Here is an 18,994-nt window from a genome sequence, read left to right as displayed (position 1 = left end):
AGCAATACATTTGAGTAACAGTAAGATTGCCATCCATTGCCATGGACTTGTGCATTACAAATACAAAATAATACTTTCTAAAAACTTTCAGAAACTTATTGCCTAAGGTCACTATTTTTAAATGAAGACAATGGCTTGCAGTGGCATTTAAACTATCATTGGGCGTGTGCTAGAATACAGCAGTTTGCCTATGCATGTAATTTGCATTTGTGGTTGTTCAAAACTTCTCTATACTGGAAAACTCCTAGGGGTAGAAAAGAGTCCTTACCAGGCTCTGCGGTTTGCATAAGTCAAAGCAAATTCAATATGCTGCATTTCCGTGGTCTGGAAAGCAGATAGAGTTTAGAGGTTTCATCTGGTTTCTTGTTGTCACAGCTCTAATAACATCTGGTGGGTGACTCACTGCTCAATCTGTTCTGGTCATGAGTAACTGAGAAGATAACAAGGCACACCATAAAAATAGGCATTGTTGATTATTCAGGCCTTCACCAGTTAAAACCGGGAGCATATCAAAAGGAAAATACAGTCCACAGAGCAATAAAAAATGAGATCAAAACATGTTCATATTTCAAATGCATAGCTGCTGTCTTGCTAAATAATGCACCATCAAATGCAAACAATATTCCTATTTGCATAATTCTATTTTTTCTGAGTAAATTACAGCTGTCCCATAATGACAGTATTTGAAAAGGCTGACAAGGATTTACTGTATGCTGTGAGGTTAATATTTCACAGGTCCTTTAACAATCTAACCTCCAGAAAATTTTATGATCATTCACAAGAAGTCCAAAAGAAGATAATGGAACTCCACTCTAACTTCTGCAACTAAGAAGATAAAACTTTCTTTCTTATCTAAGAAAATAAAACTAAACAGACCACAAATCTTGCCTTCTATCTACTAAATAAGGGCCTGCAAGGTGGTCACCTACATCTGAAAGTTATTCTGGTTCTGACAAGGTGCGGAGTTGACTACGATAACGGTTCAAAATCAACTCTATGTGTGATCCTCTTACAATCTTAAACAAGGTCTTACTGCTTTGCAATGTAAACTGCTTACAGAACAAAATAAATTAAACTAGAATGTAGCACAATTACTCCAGAATAGTATTAAATTAGGAATTTTCAGGAACAGCAATTCCAGAAAAACTCTGTTGATAATCTTCTCATTGCAGTCAGGTTTATCCCAAACGTGTTAGCATTTCAGTGTCCTTAATGCCTATTTATTTCAGCAAATCCTGAGAAAAAATATGACAATTTAATGGTTCTGCTCTGATAGCTATGAAATCCCTAATTCTTTCCGATATTTTCCTAAAACTCCTAGATCTCAGACTGAGCTTAAAATTTTGATATATGTTTCATATATGAAGATGGTCAGAAAGTTAAACACTGAGCTGATCCAGCAAAATAACTCTGTGTTTTATACTAGAGTTATTCAATCCTGACATTTACAAGTTTCCGTATCGTAAAACCTCATGTGAGTAGAAAAAAAATTTACTACAACTCAGAGCTTTGTAAATCCAAGCATTCTTATAAAACAAAAGAGCAGTAAAAAGAGTAGCCATTTAATAATGTTATCACATCTTTATCTGTCTGGATAGTCTCTCCCATAGAAAACCATTAACTGCTACTGTACTAATAAAACAATCATTTTCACATGGGAATTAAATACTGCTGACATGCTAAACAGTAATTTTCAAGACTGTAGTATGAATATTCGAATTCATTTTAGGCCATAAGCATTCAGTTTGCCACTTGTTGTTATTCTACCTCCTCAGTTAGCTGCACCAAGTCTGGTTTGCCCTTGGCTGCTGTCACAGCTGGCCTTTCAAGCTGCTGTCAGCAGGGACTCAGTGGCAGGGCACAGTCTCCCACAGGATGCCAACTATGATCACCCACTGAGGCCGCGTCACTGAACTGGGCAGCTTTCCCATGGATCTCATACCTAAATCACCCTTGGCCAAAAGCCACAACCAGGTACTTTGGTGTAGGCATCCTGCACGCTTGGGGAGTAAGGGAAAGGAGCACTAGAGAGGGTGACAGCTGCGGGTGCACACCATTTGCTCCGCAGGTGATGGGGTTAGCCCAGCAGCTGGGTGACCCCTCGGCAGCACCAGCTTGGCACCCCAACTTGACCGCAGCCACACAGCACAGCCTCCTCAGGGGAAATTCAAAGGAACTGCCAAGACACATAGTGCTTAAGATGGAAGAAACTGCTAATGTCACTTCCTAGTTCCCTCTCCTAACTCTGCTCAGCAGACTTCTGGCTTTCGGTTTCGGGGATTTTTGCTTGCTGGTAATAGATTTTGTCTTTGCTGTATTGTTATCTGATGTTGTTTATACTTACATCCTTCAGAAGGATGCCTTTTCTTTTCATAGATTAGCCAGACATCTTGCTACTCTTTTTTTCTAATTGACTGACTGTTCACAGTACAATTGTTGGAAAGGGAAAAGAACTCAATTAAATGGTAAATGAACATTCAAACTAACAGATGTTTGAAACACTGAACACAATGTAATGTATGTCCTTTAAATGAATAAACAATGTGTGGGGAAAAAAAAATTGAACATGCATGATTCCCTACCCTACTGATTTCAGGAATGTGCTCTTTTGTCTCAAAACTCATCCAAGCAGAAAGTGGTTTCTATTCTCCAGAATCACCAATTCAGATGACGGCTATCTTTGACAGGAGTGCATTCACCATGGCAAGGGAGCATTCTTGACTCAAATTCACCTTAAGGTTCTTGTACTGAGGCTAACCAAAGTCTTTCAAACTCTTTTTGTGTAGTATCTCTGGGATTTGCTTTTCCTAACTACACTTCCAGCTAGAATTATGCCAGCTTATTTTATCTTCCCTGAATTCGTTACTTAATGTCTAAAAATAAATTATATCTTGACAAAAGATCATATATGTTTTTGTATAATGTGTTTTTTTTTGTACAATATACCTTTCAGGAGATGTTCTCACAACCTTCAGATACTCCTCAAAGAATATTAAACGTCTTAATGCTAATTAAGTGTCACCTGTACATCGTCACTGGCAATATTAATAAGCTGGTTTAAGACAGTAAACTGGAAATCTAACTATAAAGACTGGAAAGAGGAGTATGTTATGTAAATTGCACAATTGTTTTATATGCTGCATTTCATGCAATGTGATGGAATAAAGTTAATTTGTTCCAGATAATTCCCAACACACTTTATTACTTAAATTGTGTAGTCCAAGAAGTTAATATTTCAAAAATATCAAACTACTGCAATAAATTGAGATTTATGGTGTGTCCAAAAGGAAACCTTCTGTGGCACTGAAAAAAAGTATGAACTTCAGAATCATTTAGGTTGGAAAAGCCCCTACAATAGTATGTTTCTATGATATGCGGGAGCTAGGAGACTGGAGGAAGGGTTTCCCTCTGGGGACAGACGGGGCCTAACAATCTCCACGCCTCTCTACTGCCTTTCTGCTAGAGCTGTATGAAGCTTCTTCAGTCTGCCAATAACTATGGAATTTATATTGGTGATTATCGTAATTTGCAGGAAATGTTCAGGACATATATGTTCTGCAGAAATACTTTACTCACTATTACCTCTCATCCAGGCTCCAAAATAAAATGTTTTCTCTTGGCATGACATTGTTGCATCAGAGCAGCCAGCCGACTGCAGCTAACCTACGAAATTCTTGAGGTGCAGCACGGACAGGAAGAGTAATGTGGAGGCTGGGGAAGATGCACACAGATAAAAAAATGATGATGTCGTCTTAAATTTTGGGGAAAAAGATTTGGAAGGAAGTCATCAGAGAGAGTAGGGCGCTGGCCAGCCAGATGCTGGAGGTATCAACTCTCAGAGAACTAGCTGGTCCTCAGAGCCGACCACATCTACTGATGAGCCTCGCTGAAGACTAGAAAGCAAAATACATAACGGAGATATTGTGAGGCAGCTCCCACCATCCTCCTCGCATTAAACGTGACTGAAAAATCAAGAGAGGGAAGCCCTCGGGCCCGAAGGGTGACCCCCTCCGCCTTTTTCCCTCAGCACCCCTCTCTTTCCTGCCGGCCCGTCCCTTCCCGCCGCGCTGGGGCGTTGTGCCCCCGCCTCGCTCTCCTCACGCCCAGGCCTGCGAAGCCGCGGGGAGCCGCGGGGGCCGGGCCAGGCCGGGGCGGGCCGGCGAGGGACTGCGGGGGGCTGCGGGGCTGGCGCTGCACTGCGGAGCCGCCTGCTGCCGCCCCGCCCCGCCCCGCTCCCCCTCCGCGCTGCCAGCCCGCAACCGGTACGGGGAGCGGCGGGAGCGGTGCCACCGGGATGCGGCGCGGACCAGCACCGGCCGCGGAGCCGGGTCCGCGGCGGCTGCTGCTGCTGCTGCTGGCGGCCGCGCTGGCAGCTCCGTGCTGCGCCGCGGCGGGGGACGGCGGACGGCGGCGGGCCGCCAGCCTGGGCGAGATGCTGCGGGAGGTGGAGGCGCTGATGGAGGACACGCAGCACAAGCTGCGCAACGCCGTGCAGGAGGTGAGGGGGCGGCTAGGTGGGGTGGGGTGCCCCCCCCTTCCCTCCCCTTCTACCCTGGGGCCGGGCCGCACCTGCGGACAGCGGCGCGCGGCGCTAACATCTCACCCGCCCTCGTCAGAGCCGTTACCGCCGCCGCGCCTGAGGGGCGAGGAAAGGTGGCGGGCGGACCCGCTGAGGGAGGTGACGGGGGCCGGCTGCGGCGGAAGCGCTCCCCTGCCGCCGCCGGCGCTGCTCGCTCCCGCCTCCGGGCTTGCCGTGCCTACCGCCCGGCTCCCCCGCGCCGCCCCCGGCCGAGCCTCCCGGCCGCCGAGTCTCCCTGCCGCCGCTGCCCCGCGCTGTGCCGTGCTGCGCGCCAGGGGGGGCGCTGGAAAGCCGGCCTCGCCGTGTGAGAACTGGTCGTGAGGCAAACGTGCGGGCAGACATTTGCCTGGATCCTAAAGCAGGAGCAAAAAAGGGCGTGGCAAGGGGAAGAGTGAAGGGAAGCCTTTAATGTGCAGCAGCACCTAAAACGCCAGAGGTGATCGCAGATAAGGATTCAAAGGTGTAAGACAATCCTGAAGATGTATGTGGAGAAGCAGCTTATTTTTCATGTAATTCCGTGTCTTGATCTCAAGTTACTTGCCCAGAATCACACAGGACCTGTTTCTGAATCTACAACCCCAAGCCATTGTCTCACATACCAGTCAAAGCACATATTTCTGCATTCCTCCCACTTCTGGGCTTTTTCCCTGTCATGTTCAAAATCTTCCTTCCAAGTTCTCTCTTTCACTTAAAACTAAGTTATGTAGTCCAAAAATCCTTTTACTCACAGGCCACGAGGGACACAGACCTTTGTTTACGGTAATTAGATCATTCCTGAACTTTTACTGTTATCCAGATGGTTGCTGAATTCTGCTTGTCATCCATTTCATTTAGGCTGTAAACACATTGAGACAAACCATTAAAAAAGCATGCTTTACAATACAAAAAATATGCTTAGTTGTAAATAAGGATGTAGTTAAAATGTCTGCCTATTTTACTGCTTCTATTAAAAATGTTTATTCGGGATTGAGGAATGGTCTGTATACAGTACAACAGATGGATTCTCTGAGCTGCATGGGAGCAGGTAAATGCTTTGCTCTTGAAAAGGTTTGCAACTGTCAGTTAAAGTAGATACACCAAAAAGAGAGATTTTTGTCTTGGGAAAAATTCTGTTGTTCACCCTGGCTGAACTTGTGGCCTCCTAGCTCTGTCACAGTGATTGCAAGTAACAGACGTGAAACAACTTGCTCCAAGTTTGTATTGTTTACAAGGCTCATGCCCTTTTGCTGTGCTTGCTCTGTTTTCTGATTCAGAGAACACTCTTATCACCTCTTCTGTGCCAAGTCTTCATCTGGCAAACAAAGAAATGGGAATTGAAATAAATAGAGAATTAAATTCTGTATGTGTGCACCCTGACCTATAGGACTTCTGCTGCCTTCAAGGGGCTTTGCCTGTGACTCTCTCCTGCCAGAATATTTTCTCCCCTTTGTCAGGTGGGAAAGTGTCTGAAGCGGTTAGTGTTTTTCTGGGAAAAATAGAAAGCCAGACTCTTAACCAGTGTTGGCCTGTATAGATACCAAATTGTCACTCGTCTCAGCACACTTTTTCCTCACAGAGACTGACTTCAGCTCATTATTTAAATTGTTCAGAGCTCAAGGGCTTAGCTCTCCAGTGTTTCTATAGACCATTAAAAGAGCTGCTGTGGTTGCTGTGTGAAACAGCTGAGTGCTCCCATACAGAGGGATCTATATTAACAGCATCATACAATTAAACAGGGCATTACTGAGGGCTGGAAAAGATATGTTGCTTGTTCTCTTTGGTGTAATCATTTCAGCTTGCTAATTTTCAGTTGGTTTATTTAAATTTGGCAGATGGAAGCTGAAGAGGAAGGAGCAAAAAAACTATCAGAAGTAAACTTTGAAAACTTGCCTCCCACCTACCATAACGAGTCCAACACAGAAACCAGAATTGGTAATAAAACTGTTCAGACTCATCAAGAAATTGATAAGGTATGAGAAAACGTACATACCAAGCTGTTCATTCTCGCATGACCTTTTCTTCAAAAGTAAAAACAATTTTGCATGTTTTGCAGAGAAGCATGAGAATTTGAAGCATAAACTTTCCTGATGATAATTACTTCTGGATTTTATTGTATCTTATTTGCTTGCCTGATAGGTTTAGGAGCATATAACATAAAAGTTTAATGTAAAATAATTACTTTGAAAAGAAATGCATACTAAATGTAGAACACAGGTATGGCAATTGCATAGGTAATGAAAGAATGATCATTTCTCACTCTGTTAGCTTCATTACAGTGATGTTTCAAATAGTTAAGGAGTTAGCCTTGTCATCTACTTTTTTCCTCCAAATAAGGATTTTGCCTGAGTGCCAGGAAGATGGGAAATAGCAGTGTGGGAATTATAGCAGAATACGACTGAGAGTAACAAAGGAACATAATTTAAAAATGTATTTTGATTTATTGTTGTTCTTTTGCCATATCAGGTTACAGATAACAAAACTGGATCAACAATTTATTCTGAGACAGTTATTACATCTATAAAAGATGGAGAAAACAAAAGAAATCATGTAAGTGAACACATTTTTTCCTCTTGAAAGTTAAACAAATACTTTAAATTCACCTGTCTGAAGAAAGCGATATAGTTCGTGGATCGGCATAGCCAAATTTCTGAATGTTTTAAAACACAAAACTATTCATGTAAGCAGTCATAATGTTTTTGTTGTTGTTGTTGTTGGAGTTTTGTTTGTTTTTAAATAGTTTAACTTAGGAAAACTATATTACAAATTTGTAGGGTAGTTTCAATGTTGCAATTAACTGAGGTGCTTGATCTGAATATTGAATTTGTCCATCAAACGTAAGTATTGTACTCAAATAGCAAAGATAGTTATACAGCCCTTTCCAACGACTGTGAATAAACCCTCAGTATAACAGTGCTCCATGGATGCTCTGTCTGTGCTTTTGGTTTTCATAGCAAAATTGTTTTATAGACTTTTAACTCTAGAAAATAATCCCTATTTGTCTGTCTTGAGGAGTCAGTGGAACAATATATGGCTCTATTTGCTTTTCAGCCTCGGCTGGTGGTGAGAACTGGTTGTGAAATGTCATTTTGGGGAGGGGGAGAGTGGAGGACAACTCCCTTTACTTCTGGAAACACGATTGTTCACAGATTCAAAAAAGTTTAAAAGATTAAGGATATTCTTTACCCAAGTCTTGCAAATACAGGTACATTTGCTAAACGACAGTAGTCTCATTAGAAGTTCCTGTCCTGAATGCAGGCTCAGGTTGTTTCTGAGAAAGACAGGTGGTAAAGTGGATGTATCAGATGATATCATATTTTTCTATGAAAATAATGTCATTACCCACAGAATTCATGAGAAAATGATTCTACATGTACAGAATTTTTCTTGACAGTTCTTTTGCTTGGTAAAGAACCACAATGAAAAGCAGAGTGTAGTGTAAATACCATCTACTAGCTCCTCCTATGTCTGTCACTGAATGCCTTGTGGCAGCATAGCCTTTTGGCTAGTGGATTCTGAGTTTTTAAATGATCTTTTCTAATACTGATCACATTGGTTTAGTATTTCTGCCAGACTGATTCTGCATCTTCCATGGATCAAGTTGTTTTTGTGTCCTACTGCAGGAATCTGTACCCCTGTGTTTTCTAAGTTCCCTTTTGCTGTTGATGCAAGTGAAGGGTTTTTTTGTTTGTTTATTTGTTTGGATTTTTTTTGTGTATGACTGAAAGGAATACTTGTCTCCATTAATCTCCCTTGTGCTGCAGATGTAAGGGCATGTTTGGATAGTCATCTGGTTTTAGTCATCTGTTTTTTACTGAGATTTATTACTACAGAAGACAGTACATTTATATGTGTATTTTCTTTAATCTTATGAGCACCTAAATTCCTAGATGTGAGCACTTAAGCTTATACATTCATCATGAAAATTCTAATTGGCATGTGTAGGTAATAACTAGAAAATCAGCTTTTGCCTGGTGGCTGTTTTATATTCCACCTGAAACTGATCCTGGGCACCCCCCCCAGGCTCTCTCTACACCACTCCAATTCATAATAGATCATTGCACTTTTTAGTTTGGTGTATCATTTTCCTTTCACTCCGAAGTCAAAAGGCAGACTAGATTAGAAAACTAAACTGTCCAGCAATTCTAGCAAATCTCAGATACACTGCTGCAGCAACAACCAGATGTTAAGTCTTGCAAAGCCTCTGCCGTTGAGGGTGATGGTCAGCATGTACTAAGTTAGAACAACTGTTAGGTTTTCTTCAGATACTTTCATGCTCTTACTAGGACAGGACTTGCCAGTGTTTCCTCTGGTAGCTGGCTTTGTCTAACTAATAGTTTATGATTTAATTTAGTTTAACATGTCCTGGCTTATTTTAGTCTAACTTTCTTCCAGTTCTCTCTTGGAAGTTCTCCAACTATTTTATAAGACATTAGAAAAAGAAAAAAATATGGTGGTAGTTCCTATTTTATTAGGTGTAAATCCTGAAATGTGAGCATCTTCTCTGCTGTCATCCAGTGACTAAGGTTTCCCTCTTTCAGCTCATGTTTTTATACTGCTATTAAAGTTGGGAATAGCAAGTAGCAAAATTAAGTTGCTTGTGCTTTCTTTTTAACTGTTTGACAAAGGTTATAGATTTAATGGTAAGTCAAGGTACAAAATAAATTGCAAATATTCTAAGGTACAGTTTGGTTTTATAGAAAGTGCTAACATATTCCAAGATGCTTTTTAATAATGAAATATGTGTAATGAAGGCAACTTAAATATTTTTTCTTTTTTTTCAAACAAGTATGGTCATCATCTTCAAAACCAGTGTACAGAAGCAAACCTTTCAACTTTCTTAGCACTGGGACACAACACTAGTGTTGTTTCTTAATGTATTTGGCTTGCTCGTTGTATCTATTTGTTCTTCACACCTATAAAAATATTTATAAGTTAGCTTTCTCCAATGATCATACAAAGTTCCTTATAAGCTTCGTACATCTAGTGAATGATAATATCTATGTTCTCCTTATGGGAAAGTTGCCTCACTTAATAAGGTAGTGCTGTGTCCAGATCCAATATAGTGATTAGTCTTCCAGCTAAATACAACTAGCTGAATAATTTTTTTTCTCATACTTCATGGTGGCCTACCTCATTGAACTGATGATTGCATTAACTTCATCTAACATTTAGATCCTGGGGAGCTTTTTTCAACATCCTTTCTGCAGCAGCTACTGAAACAAAACATTTGTTAACGTTTATTTGTCTCTCACTCTTTTGACCTTTGAGCATGCCCATGGTACAAACACTTAATTTAAAGGTTGCCAAGTTAGAGAAAACACTAAATGGGAAAAGCAACCAACAGACATATTTGATTCTTGTTTAAGGGGACCAGGCAGATCTACATATATTAGTGTATCTAAGAAATACCTAACAGAATCAAATCTAAAAATGCTTGAAAACTTTAAACATTAAGGAAGAATATACTTAGGGTACTGCTAGGCTGCAGAACTATTCTAGGAGTAATTGCATGAGATTGAGAATTGGAAAATTTGGATTACAGCTGGAAAAACATGCTGCCAAGGAGAGATCTACCAAGTGGAAGAAAAAAAAAAGTTCAAATTAAAAAGTACCATTGCTCAGATCTGTCAACTTAAGACAAAAATATTGGGAAAATGAGTTAAAGGCATTGCCAAGAACTTTGCACTGTCTCCTTAGGTCATTATTATATACGTTAATTTTCATATGTGAGGTGTTAAGTGACATTGTAGGATGCCTCAGTCACTTTCCAGGCAGCAGGTTTTCCAGACCACTGGAAGGTGGAAGAGTTATTCTACTTCCTGGCTGCTTATTTTAAATGTTAGCAGCAAAGTAATACATGTATAGCTCTTGTATTCTGTGGGCAGTTTGAAAGGAAAACCTTTTGAAATCTTTTTGGAGGTTATCTCTGTGGGCCTCTAAATACAGCTAGTATATGCTGTTCTGTAATGCACATCCTTGATACCCATCAGTGATTCATCCTGCTGTGTAGTGTAACACAACAAGTGGTTTGTATAGTTGTAGCTGTAAGTGTTGATGATCATTTGAAAAGGGGCAGATAGTGACACTTTGTTCTGAGGATGGAGATGCTGGTAGCAGAGGCTGTGAGGAGCCAGCCACTGGGAACTGGCCTGCTGTTCTAACGCTATCCTTCAGATTGGTGCCTCTTTAGAACAACACTTCTGTTTATTTTCACTCAGCCAAATAAAAGAAATAGGCACACACTATCACACAAACTCAGCTTTTATGCTTGTAGGGAAACTGAATGCTGAAAGCCAAACCTGCCTTATAGGTTCAGTTTATAGGCTTGGCTTGTAAAAAGTTAAGGATTTGCATAGCTCCTGCTCTTTAGGTATATAATTGGGTGGTAAATATGAGAATTCATCAAACACCTCAGCAAACCATCTGCTCTAAAATGTACAGTCTATATAATTTATTACAGTAGTAATTAATAATAATCGCAACCCCACAACCCTTATTTCTCATTTATTCTCTGAGCTGAGTTAGAAGCTGCTGAAATCATTGAAAGTTTTTTTCAGTGATACTTTTGGGCTTTGAATCCTGAGGTAAAAGCTGCACAGGTAGGGAAGGATGTGCCTTAAAACCCATCTGTCTTGCAGTAATAAATTCACATTCTAACCAGAATCAAATTCAGCACTGGAAAAGCAGTTTCATGGAAAAGAAATTGTGCCTACTTTTTAAATCACAGTGCCTCTGCTATCCCATGTCCTCCCACAACAGGTAGAAATATACATATCTATAATACATATAAATGGTGTATCTGTACACTATGTACATGTATATATATATTACAGAAAAATTAGACGTAATCCCCTACACATGCATATTCCTCTCTCAGACATTATTGCTTTTTGGCTTTGCATCACAAAAGTATTCTCTTTAGACTATATTCTTTGTTACTGAGTGGCTCAGTTGATAGTATTTTGATAGCCAGAAGACTGTCGGTATTTTAAGCCTCCAGAAGAGGAACTAGACTGCTTGCCATTTCTGGCACTGAGACCTCATTCTCAAGAGGTGTTGCATTATGTGGAGGCGCCATTTACATTCCCAGACTAACATTCATTTTCTCGGATGTCAGTGAGGACTGACAAGTTACCAGCATAGATGTCAGGCTTTGATCCATCAGTCTTGTATCACCAAGGAGGCCAAATACAAGCAATAGGTAGCTGGATGTGCATGTTTTTATGCCTGTATAGGGTTTTACATCCACTTGCTTTTAAGGTTTAAGGTTCAAATATTCTATAATTTACTTTCCTGGGAACATAGCCTAGCATGCAAGTTAACAGAGTAGCTCCAGTAGAAAGCTTGGTGTAGAGTACAGAACATAAAGTAACAGTGCTTTTTATTACCATGTGAAAGTCAAAATGTTTTCTGGTTTGTTGACTAGTTCTATTTCAATTGTGGTACACTAGCCTAGTCAATGAAAAGGAAGCATGAACAGTGAAAATGCAAGGAGACAAAACTGATACTGGTAAGATTTACTGCAAAAAGATTAGTTGCTTTTCTTAGTTGCATTTGGAGTAGTATTTTATGTAAGTTCTAACTCAAAGCCACTGTACCTAAGATTTTTTTCTTGTCTGTATTCATCTGATAAATAAAAATAGCAACTTTTATAGCAAGTAAACTCTAATAGAAGTACATCTGGTTGCTCTCAGTTCTCTTCCTTGCAACTGTGTTTTGAAGATGCTAAAGTTTCGGGAAGGTGTACTGGGGAACTGGAGGAGTATCATGCATTTCTCAATTAGCTTTGGCACTATTAAAAACATTGCTTTCTTTTGCCTGACATTGTTGATAGAAGCTCTTCAGAGCACAGCTGTACCTTCTCATGAGTTAGAAGGTACAGGTCGTGTTTCTTTGTGGGAGAGTAGAGAGGTGCCTCCAGTGTGGTACTGTGCAAGGTGCTTGCTCTCTCTGTGAACAGGTGGGTGTGTGCCTGTATACACATGTGTATTTAGCACCAGCCTTCTGCAAATGCAGCAGCTGATTAGTAATTTTGAATACTCCGGTGCTTAGGAAAGAGAACCTGTGATACCAGGCCAGGTTAGAGAGTGCTGTCTGGATCCCTGCAGCTCTGGACAGGGAGTACTGTACCACTGTGGAACTGCTTTTGCAAGCTGACTCGACCTGTTCTGGAAATGACTGTCTGTTTTTTTTACAGATTAAATGTGAGTTTGACCCTGATGTGTAAATTTAAGAAAGTGACTGGAGAACAAAAGCTCCAGAGTCATACAGGTTTATTTGTAGAGATAGAATAGATAGCAACCCCATTTTAATGGCCTTACTTACAACATTTTTAAGCCTTTAAGTAAGAGATTTATCTTTACTCTGGTAGTAAGATAGTAAAAAGAAATAGAAAGTAGTTAAACATTAACTTCTGGGGTTCTATTTCCCTCTTCAACTTGTAAGACAAGATTTTCTAGAGAAAAATCTGCTATAAATGGCCAAGCTGTAGCACATCTTAACCAAACTTGCAGTTCTCTGTGATTATCCAGAACTGCTAAAGTTACTGCTTGATTCCTATTTGAGCAACTTATATGATTTCTCTAAGCATGTTCTCAGCCATATGCAAGAGTTGCACTCTTTGAGATCTGTACTGCTCCAAGGAGAGGAGTTCCTACCAGTGCTGAAGTGAAAATGAACTTTGAAAATTGAGAAGGAAGCATTTGTGGAGTGAAAATTGCAATTTGTCCATCAGCAGCACTGCAGGAGAGCAGCTGATGGCAAAAATTTGAACATCCAGGATCTTAGTGCTGATGTCTGCTCCCTTTGGTATGTTAGTATCTCAGGGAAGATACTTGTTTTGGGCATCCCAGGTTTACATTTGGGTCCCATTTTTTTGTTTCATTTTTTACAGAACTTCTAGTGTCTGGTGACTTGCAGTTGACAACCTTAAACTATCAATAGACACACTAAGTGCATTATTGGATTGAAATCCTGGTCTGTCTGTAGCCAAAAAATCCCATAATATCTAAAACTGGTAGTTTTTGTATACTTAATCATTCAATTCATTAGCACTTTTAGTATTCTTTTCTGTTAACTGCCCAGTCTGCTCTGTTGGCATCACTTGTTACACAAATCTTGACTAGTGCAGTTCTTTTGAAATCACTCCACCCTTTAGGTAGTTCTTAGTGTAGGAGTAGATAAAGGCAATCTTCACTTCCTAGCTAATGTTTTGAGAGAGAATTAATGAATGAACCGTGTCAGTTTTTCAAGTTTATATACTAAACAGTAACTTGAATACATTAGTTTACTATTAGTTATAATGTAAGCTGAAGCTTTTTGCAAAAAATGCATGTATAGCTTACAGTGGCAGTCATTTAAAAGAGAGAACTCGAGTTTCACAAGCCCTTTGTAAGCAGGATATCTGCATGTTATTGCACTCTCTTTTGCTAATTGCTGATTTTTAAGTAGTACGTCTCAAGCGCTTGCAAGTCATAGCTTGCATTTTAAAACAGAACACCTTTTGTAGGCAAGGTTCCCATCCAGTCCCAAATCACCTAAATTCCTGCAGCGGAACTACTGAACAACAAGGTTCAGACATTCTGAACATTTGGCTGAACCCCCTTTTTTTCTTCTTTTCAGTTTCAGCCCTGACAATGTAGTGGATGAAGCTGAAGGGAAGGTGCATATAGCTCATGGGGGCAAGTAGCTTGGGTTAGAGTGGGAAAGGATGTGGAGGTGGGTACAAAGGGAGAGAAGATAAAGCCTAAGATGAGAAAAAATGTGCCATTAGTATTTTGAATTGCCCTTATTCATATATATTTCTGGAGTACTTAGGATATGTATCTTGTTTGTAGAGCAAGGGACATAGTCTTCTTGTTTTGAACGGTGTGATGGAGTGTGAATGTAACCATCAGTGTTCATATATAACACTGTAAGCACCAGATGCTTCTTACTGATGCAAAAGCTATTAAGAGGTTTAATTTGCTCACGGGTGATAGAATGGCCTTACTGTGAGTAACAGCGTGTCCCTAAGACCAGAAGTTTTACTGGTCATGTGATATTTGCAGGACTATTGCCAAAAAATCTGAAATTTAGCCTCCATGGATGGAAAGATATGTCATTAAGGAGTTTGAAACCCTTGTGTGTCGCCTCTGCTCCTGCATGAAGAAACTTCTCCAAGGAAGAAGGGTGGGAAAGCTCTGTAATAGCCAGCTGAGGTGTGTGTCAGAGGCTGTGTCCACATCTTTGTTTACTGACGTGAGTCCATTCTGATCTGGCTTGTTTTCTCAGAGAAAACACTGTGTAGAAAGTTACGGGTCTGTGCAGAGAATCCACACATGAATGGATAGTGTGTGCAAACAAGATGGTTTTGTAATACTATAGGGCTGCAATGGCCACGATGCAGAGAAAAGTGAGACCTCAGTTTCCATGGACTCAGATATCATACTTGGTGACCCCAAACAAACAAGCAGGTGTAAACAGCTGCTAGACCTTGTCAGAGTGAAGAGAAGCAAGGTGCCTTTTGCTGAGAGATGGGACAAACCAGGCAGGTGTTTGAGCTGAAAACACGACAACCAAAGGTCAGAACACAGATCTTTATCACATTTTTTGCCTTAAATAGGGCTCAGATTTACAGGCCAAGAACTGATGCAACAGCAAATGGGTTATTCCTAATTAAAGGCATCAAATCCTGTTCCCATTTGTGTCAGTGAGAATCTGAAGTAATTTGGACAATTTCAGTGAATTTACTTTGCTAGTAAAAAAAGTAGTAGCTAGGATTTCTTTCACATTTTGCTGTTGTGCTAGCTTAGTGTAAGTTTTCTTCTGTCAAGTTTGGCAAAGAAAATTGTGTTGTGCTAATTAATATTCTGAAAGTAACATTCTTCATTAGTAATTCAGGTCAATGCCTGTGTTAGGGGATGTTTAAAACTTTGCCAGAGCCTTGTGTTACAATGTAGTATTTCGTTTCCAGTTCAACTCCAAAAAACAAACAAACAAGAATATTTTTGTGCAAAATCATATTTGCTGAAGAACTGCTTCACCATTTTTTTTCTATCTGAACTCTTACCCTTTGAGTAGCTAAATAACGAAGGGAGAAAGATTTTCTTGGAATAAATTTCTCCTTACCAAAAATAAACTATTACTGTAACACAATCACAATGCCTAGAATTGGTTCAGTGTTCTAGGTGATTGTGTTAGTAAAAACACAACAGCAAATCAGGAAGTTTACCCCTAGAAAGCTACAGAACAAGCTTTCTCTAGAAGAATCAATGCCCATCTGCATTCCTCAGTGTCCATCTGACAGTCATACACTACTTCTACAACTTACAGCAATCTTGTTAGTGGTGGAAATCTGACTTGTCTGAAACTTTCCATCTGTGGGGAGGTATACATCATGTTTAGTCATCTACTTCTTCCTTGTTTGCATATGGGTTGAAAGAACTCTTCTGCAAAAAAGCCACAGTAAGGGAGTAGTGAGAGTAAAAAGAGCAACTGTTTACTTCTTTGGTTTTAGTACAGCCTTCTTATACCTCATGTGTTGAGTTTAGGGAACCAAGGCTGTCAAAATGTTTCTTACAGGCCATGTCCAAATTATAGGTAAATATAAAAACAAATCATCAGGAACATTTTTACTTTCCAGCTCTACTCGGTCTACCTATTTAAACTAAGAGAAATTAAATATTTTTTCATCTCTGTGAGGTAACAGAGAGAGTCAGGAGACTAAATCTTTCGTGTGGGCTGGTGACAATTCTGTGAGCTGCTGACAGCTCTTGAGAGAGCATGGTATGGACTGTCTTTAGACAGCAGTCAGAGTTCATCAGCAGTATTTCCTTTGGCCAGACACATGTAGCAAAACGAATCACATTATAGGAACAGCTTTAAAGCAAAAGAGTTTTTTTTTCCAGTGGTTTTGCTTTACATAGTTTTAATGTGCTGGCTCCAGCAGATGCTTATTTGATTTTGAGCTGAAACCACATTATCTAATAAACCAGTAAACTTTATCTGGTAGGGTACCAACATGTAGCAAAGATTTTAGGAAATAAATGTAAAGCATAAATGTTTTTATTATTATTATTATTTATTTTCCTTTACATCTGTTATGATCTTAGAATGATTGAGATATCAAAAATAGAGATAAATGGGCCAAACATGCAGCCGGTTTACATCTGTATTATACATAAGTAAGGTGGCTGGGAGGTGGGCCCAGTAACACACAGTTCCATATGCAATAAGCCTAAGTTTTTTGTAATCTTTCCCTGAACTGTAGGAGGGGAAGATTAATTAAAATCATTAGAATTAAACTTGTTTTACACAAATGTGAGTAGGAGGAGAACAAATGAACGTGATCTGTGATTGCTTGGTCTTCTGTACAGTTGTTTATGGTCAGAAAGATGTGCAAGATGCTGCTAGTCCAGCTTGATGATGTTTTGTACTATGATTTACTGAGGTAAACCATGACAGTTGGAGGAAGGTGGTGAATTGATCTCTGTTTCTGTTTAGTTTCATTTCATCAAAAATTTGGCAAATGTGAGGAAAAAAAGCTCTGTAGAGTGGTGTCTTCAAATGTATTCCCTTGATAAATGCATTTATATGTCAGCTGAATAAGTCTCATTCTTTCCTTTCTCTTGTCTAATTCAAAACTAGCATTTTGGCATCTTTTGTAGAGAGAGTGTCTGTCTGGCCTAATGAGGGACTAAGCCACTTTGATAATTAGTGCTGAGGAATACCGTACCAGTGAATGTGAACTATCCAGTCATGGTGGTTTACTACTGCAGTTAAAGATAGAACCCCCCTCCATCTTTTCTACCTGTCCGAATTCTTTATAACAAGTCCATAACTTCTGTTCAGTAGGTAACATACTCTAATATATCATCATCGGTGAAAAGATATATGGGATGGGAGTTTCAGATTTGTTCACTTATAATTCTGTCTGGAACTGACTCAGAGCCTGTTCTGTGAATTTACATCACATGAGGAATCCCTGAAAATTGTTCCTTTTCCTGGGAGAAGTGGGCTTTCTAAGGGAAGAAGCATCTCACAGCATGTAGATAGCTCACATCATGGTATCAGTCAAAGGAAAACCTTCGTGGTCTGAGTCCAAGATATTTCAGAGCCATCAGCAAGGGAACTCCATCTTTAGGCAGACATTCATCTCATCTGTTCTCAAAATCCTCCAGTGCTGGTGACAGTTTATTCCAATGCTTTCCTACGCCCACTATAAGATCTCTGATGATGTAATTTAAACCCTTTCTTTTATCTACAGCTCATGGAAAATAAATTATTCCCTTTTCTCTAGAGTAACAGCAGTCATCCACACAGTCAACTCTGCTGTAGGCAAAATCCATTGTAGATGAATTCTTACCATGTATTTCTGTTCGAGTATTATCTTTGGCTGACACCTGAAACACAGTAAGTCTGTTGAAACTGTAAGCTACCAAGTGTATCACATAAGAACAAAGCACCTAAGATTCAGGGTTTGAAGTAAGTTCTGTAATGGATTGGGTACAGATTGGCATCAGCAAGGAGCTATTAAGTACGTAAATCCTGTTTTGTACTGCTTTTCTTTTTGCACAGATGTTTCACATCCTTGCTGTGTACAGCTATTCTGGACTGTTTTGTTTTTATAAATTTTCAAAATGTACATAGTTTGGTAGTGAATCATGGAAACTTTGTAGCTGCCAATTGTAGAGAGAAAAGAGGCCTGCATTGAAACTCAGCCTCAGGGCACACCATTTCATGAGGGCTGTATCTTTGTATGGTTACTGACTATTTAGAAATAACGGCACTTTAGAACTTTGTGGCACAGTTGTACAGTGTTTCTGTAACTGTTACTGTATCTCAAGACATTTAGACTAGAAACCAAGATTTCCTAGACCGCAGGGTTTTAGACACACCTTTTAGTTATCAAAAGTGGAAAAATTGTTCTTCAATTAATAGATGTACAGGTAGATGCATTTTTCTATTAAGACAATTTATTACAAAATCATTAGGAAAATTTTGTTTAGATACATAAAGTCATATTTTCACCTCATTTGATAATCTCAAACTATGCAAAAAAAAAGCTTTTCTTAATATGGAGCAATTAAACATGGAACATAGGGCTATTGGTTTTGGGTCCCAAACTGTCTAATTCTTCAACTTCTACCTATTCTTCAAAATATTCCTTCCCTAATTATAGATTTTAGTGTCCCTATGTATTTAAAAAAGTTGAGTGAGTATATAGCATGACACTGAGTTGCAGGAAGGCCTGAAGGAAGATTTTACTGGAATTTCTACCATCCTGCCCTGCCTATGGTACACCTGACAAACAGGAGAAAAGCTGGACAAACATGCTATAACCTGTCCTGCCTCCTCTAGGGCAAGTGTGTGGGATGAGAGGAGTTCTGCTGCTGCAGACAGCTCCAGCAATATGTAGCCCCATACATGTATATGCATATTTCCCACATAGTACTG

General features: G+C 39.9%; 2 protein-coding genes across 4 annotated transcripts in view; one reads left to right on the top strand and one right to left on the bottom strand.

The window, feature by feature from the left end:
- Positions 1–3,908, bottom strand: part of MICAL2 (microtubule associated monooxygenase, calponin and LIM domain containing 2) — a 163,971-nt gene extending 160,063 nt beyond the window's left edge. The window contains exons 1-2 of the mRNA XM_040559324.1: positions 3,583–3,908; positions 269–430 (exon numbers count right to left, since the gene is read on the bottom strand). The gene's annotated coding sequence lies outside the window, so the exon portion shown is untranslated. The remainder of the gene's footprint in view (positions 1–268; positions 431–3,582) is intronic.
- Positions 3,909–4,212: 304 nt separating this feature from the next.
- DKK3 (dickkopf WNT signaling pathway inhibitor 3) overlaps positions 4,213–18,994 on the top strand; it is a 29,763-nt gene continuing 14,981 nt past the window's right edge. For 2 of the 3 annotated variants that reach the window (XM_040559360.1, XM_040559359.1), the window contains exons 1-3: positions 4,222–4,498; positions 6,391–6,528; positions 7,022–7,105. In XM_040559360.1, the coding sequence (XP_040415294.1) occupies positions 4,295–4,498; positions 6,391–6,528; positions 7,022–7,105 (426 nt within the window). In that variant the 5' untranslated portion in view covers positions 4,222–4,294. Of the gene's footprint in view, positions 4,499–6,390; positions 6,529–7,021; positions 7,106–18,994 lie in introns of all 3 variants that reach the window. The other variant, XM_040559358.1, reaches the window with a different exon arrangement.

This window comes from Cygnus olor, chromosome 5 (genome assembly GCF_009769625.2).
Source record: "Cygnus olor isolate bCygOlo1 chromosome 5, bCygOlo1.pri.v2, whole genome shotgun sequence".
NCBI classification, from domain to species: domain Eukaryota; kingdom Metazoa; phylum Chordata; class Aves; order Anseriformes; family Anatidae; genus Cygnus; species Cygnus olor.
The sequence above is the reverse complement of the archived record's forward strand: the minus strand, read 5'-3'. Positions and strand labels throughout refer to the sequence as shown.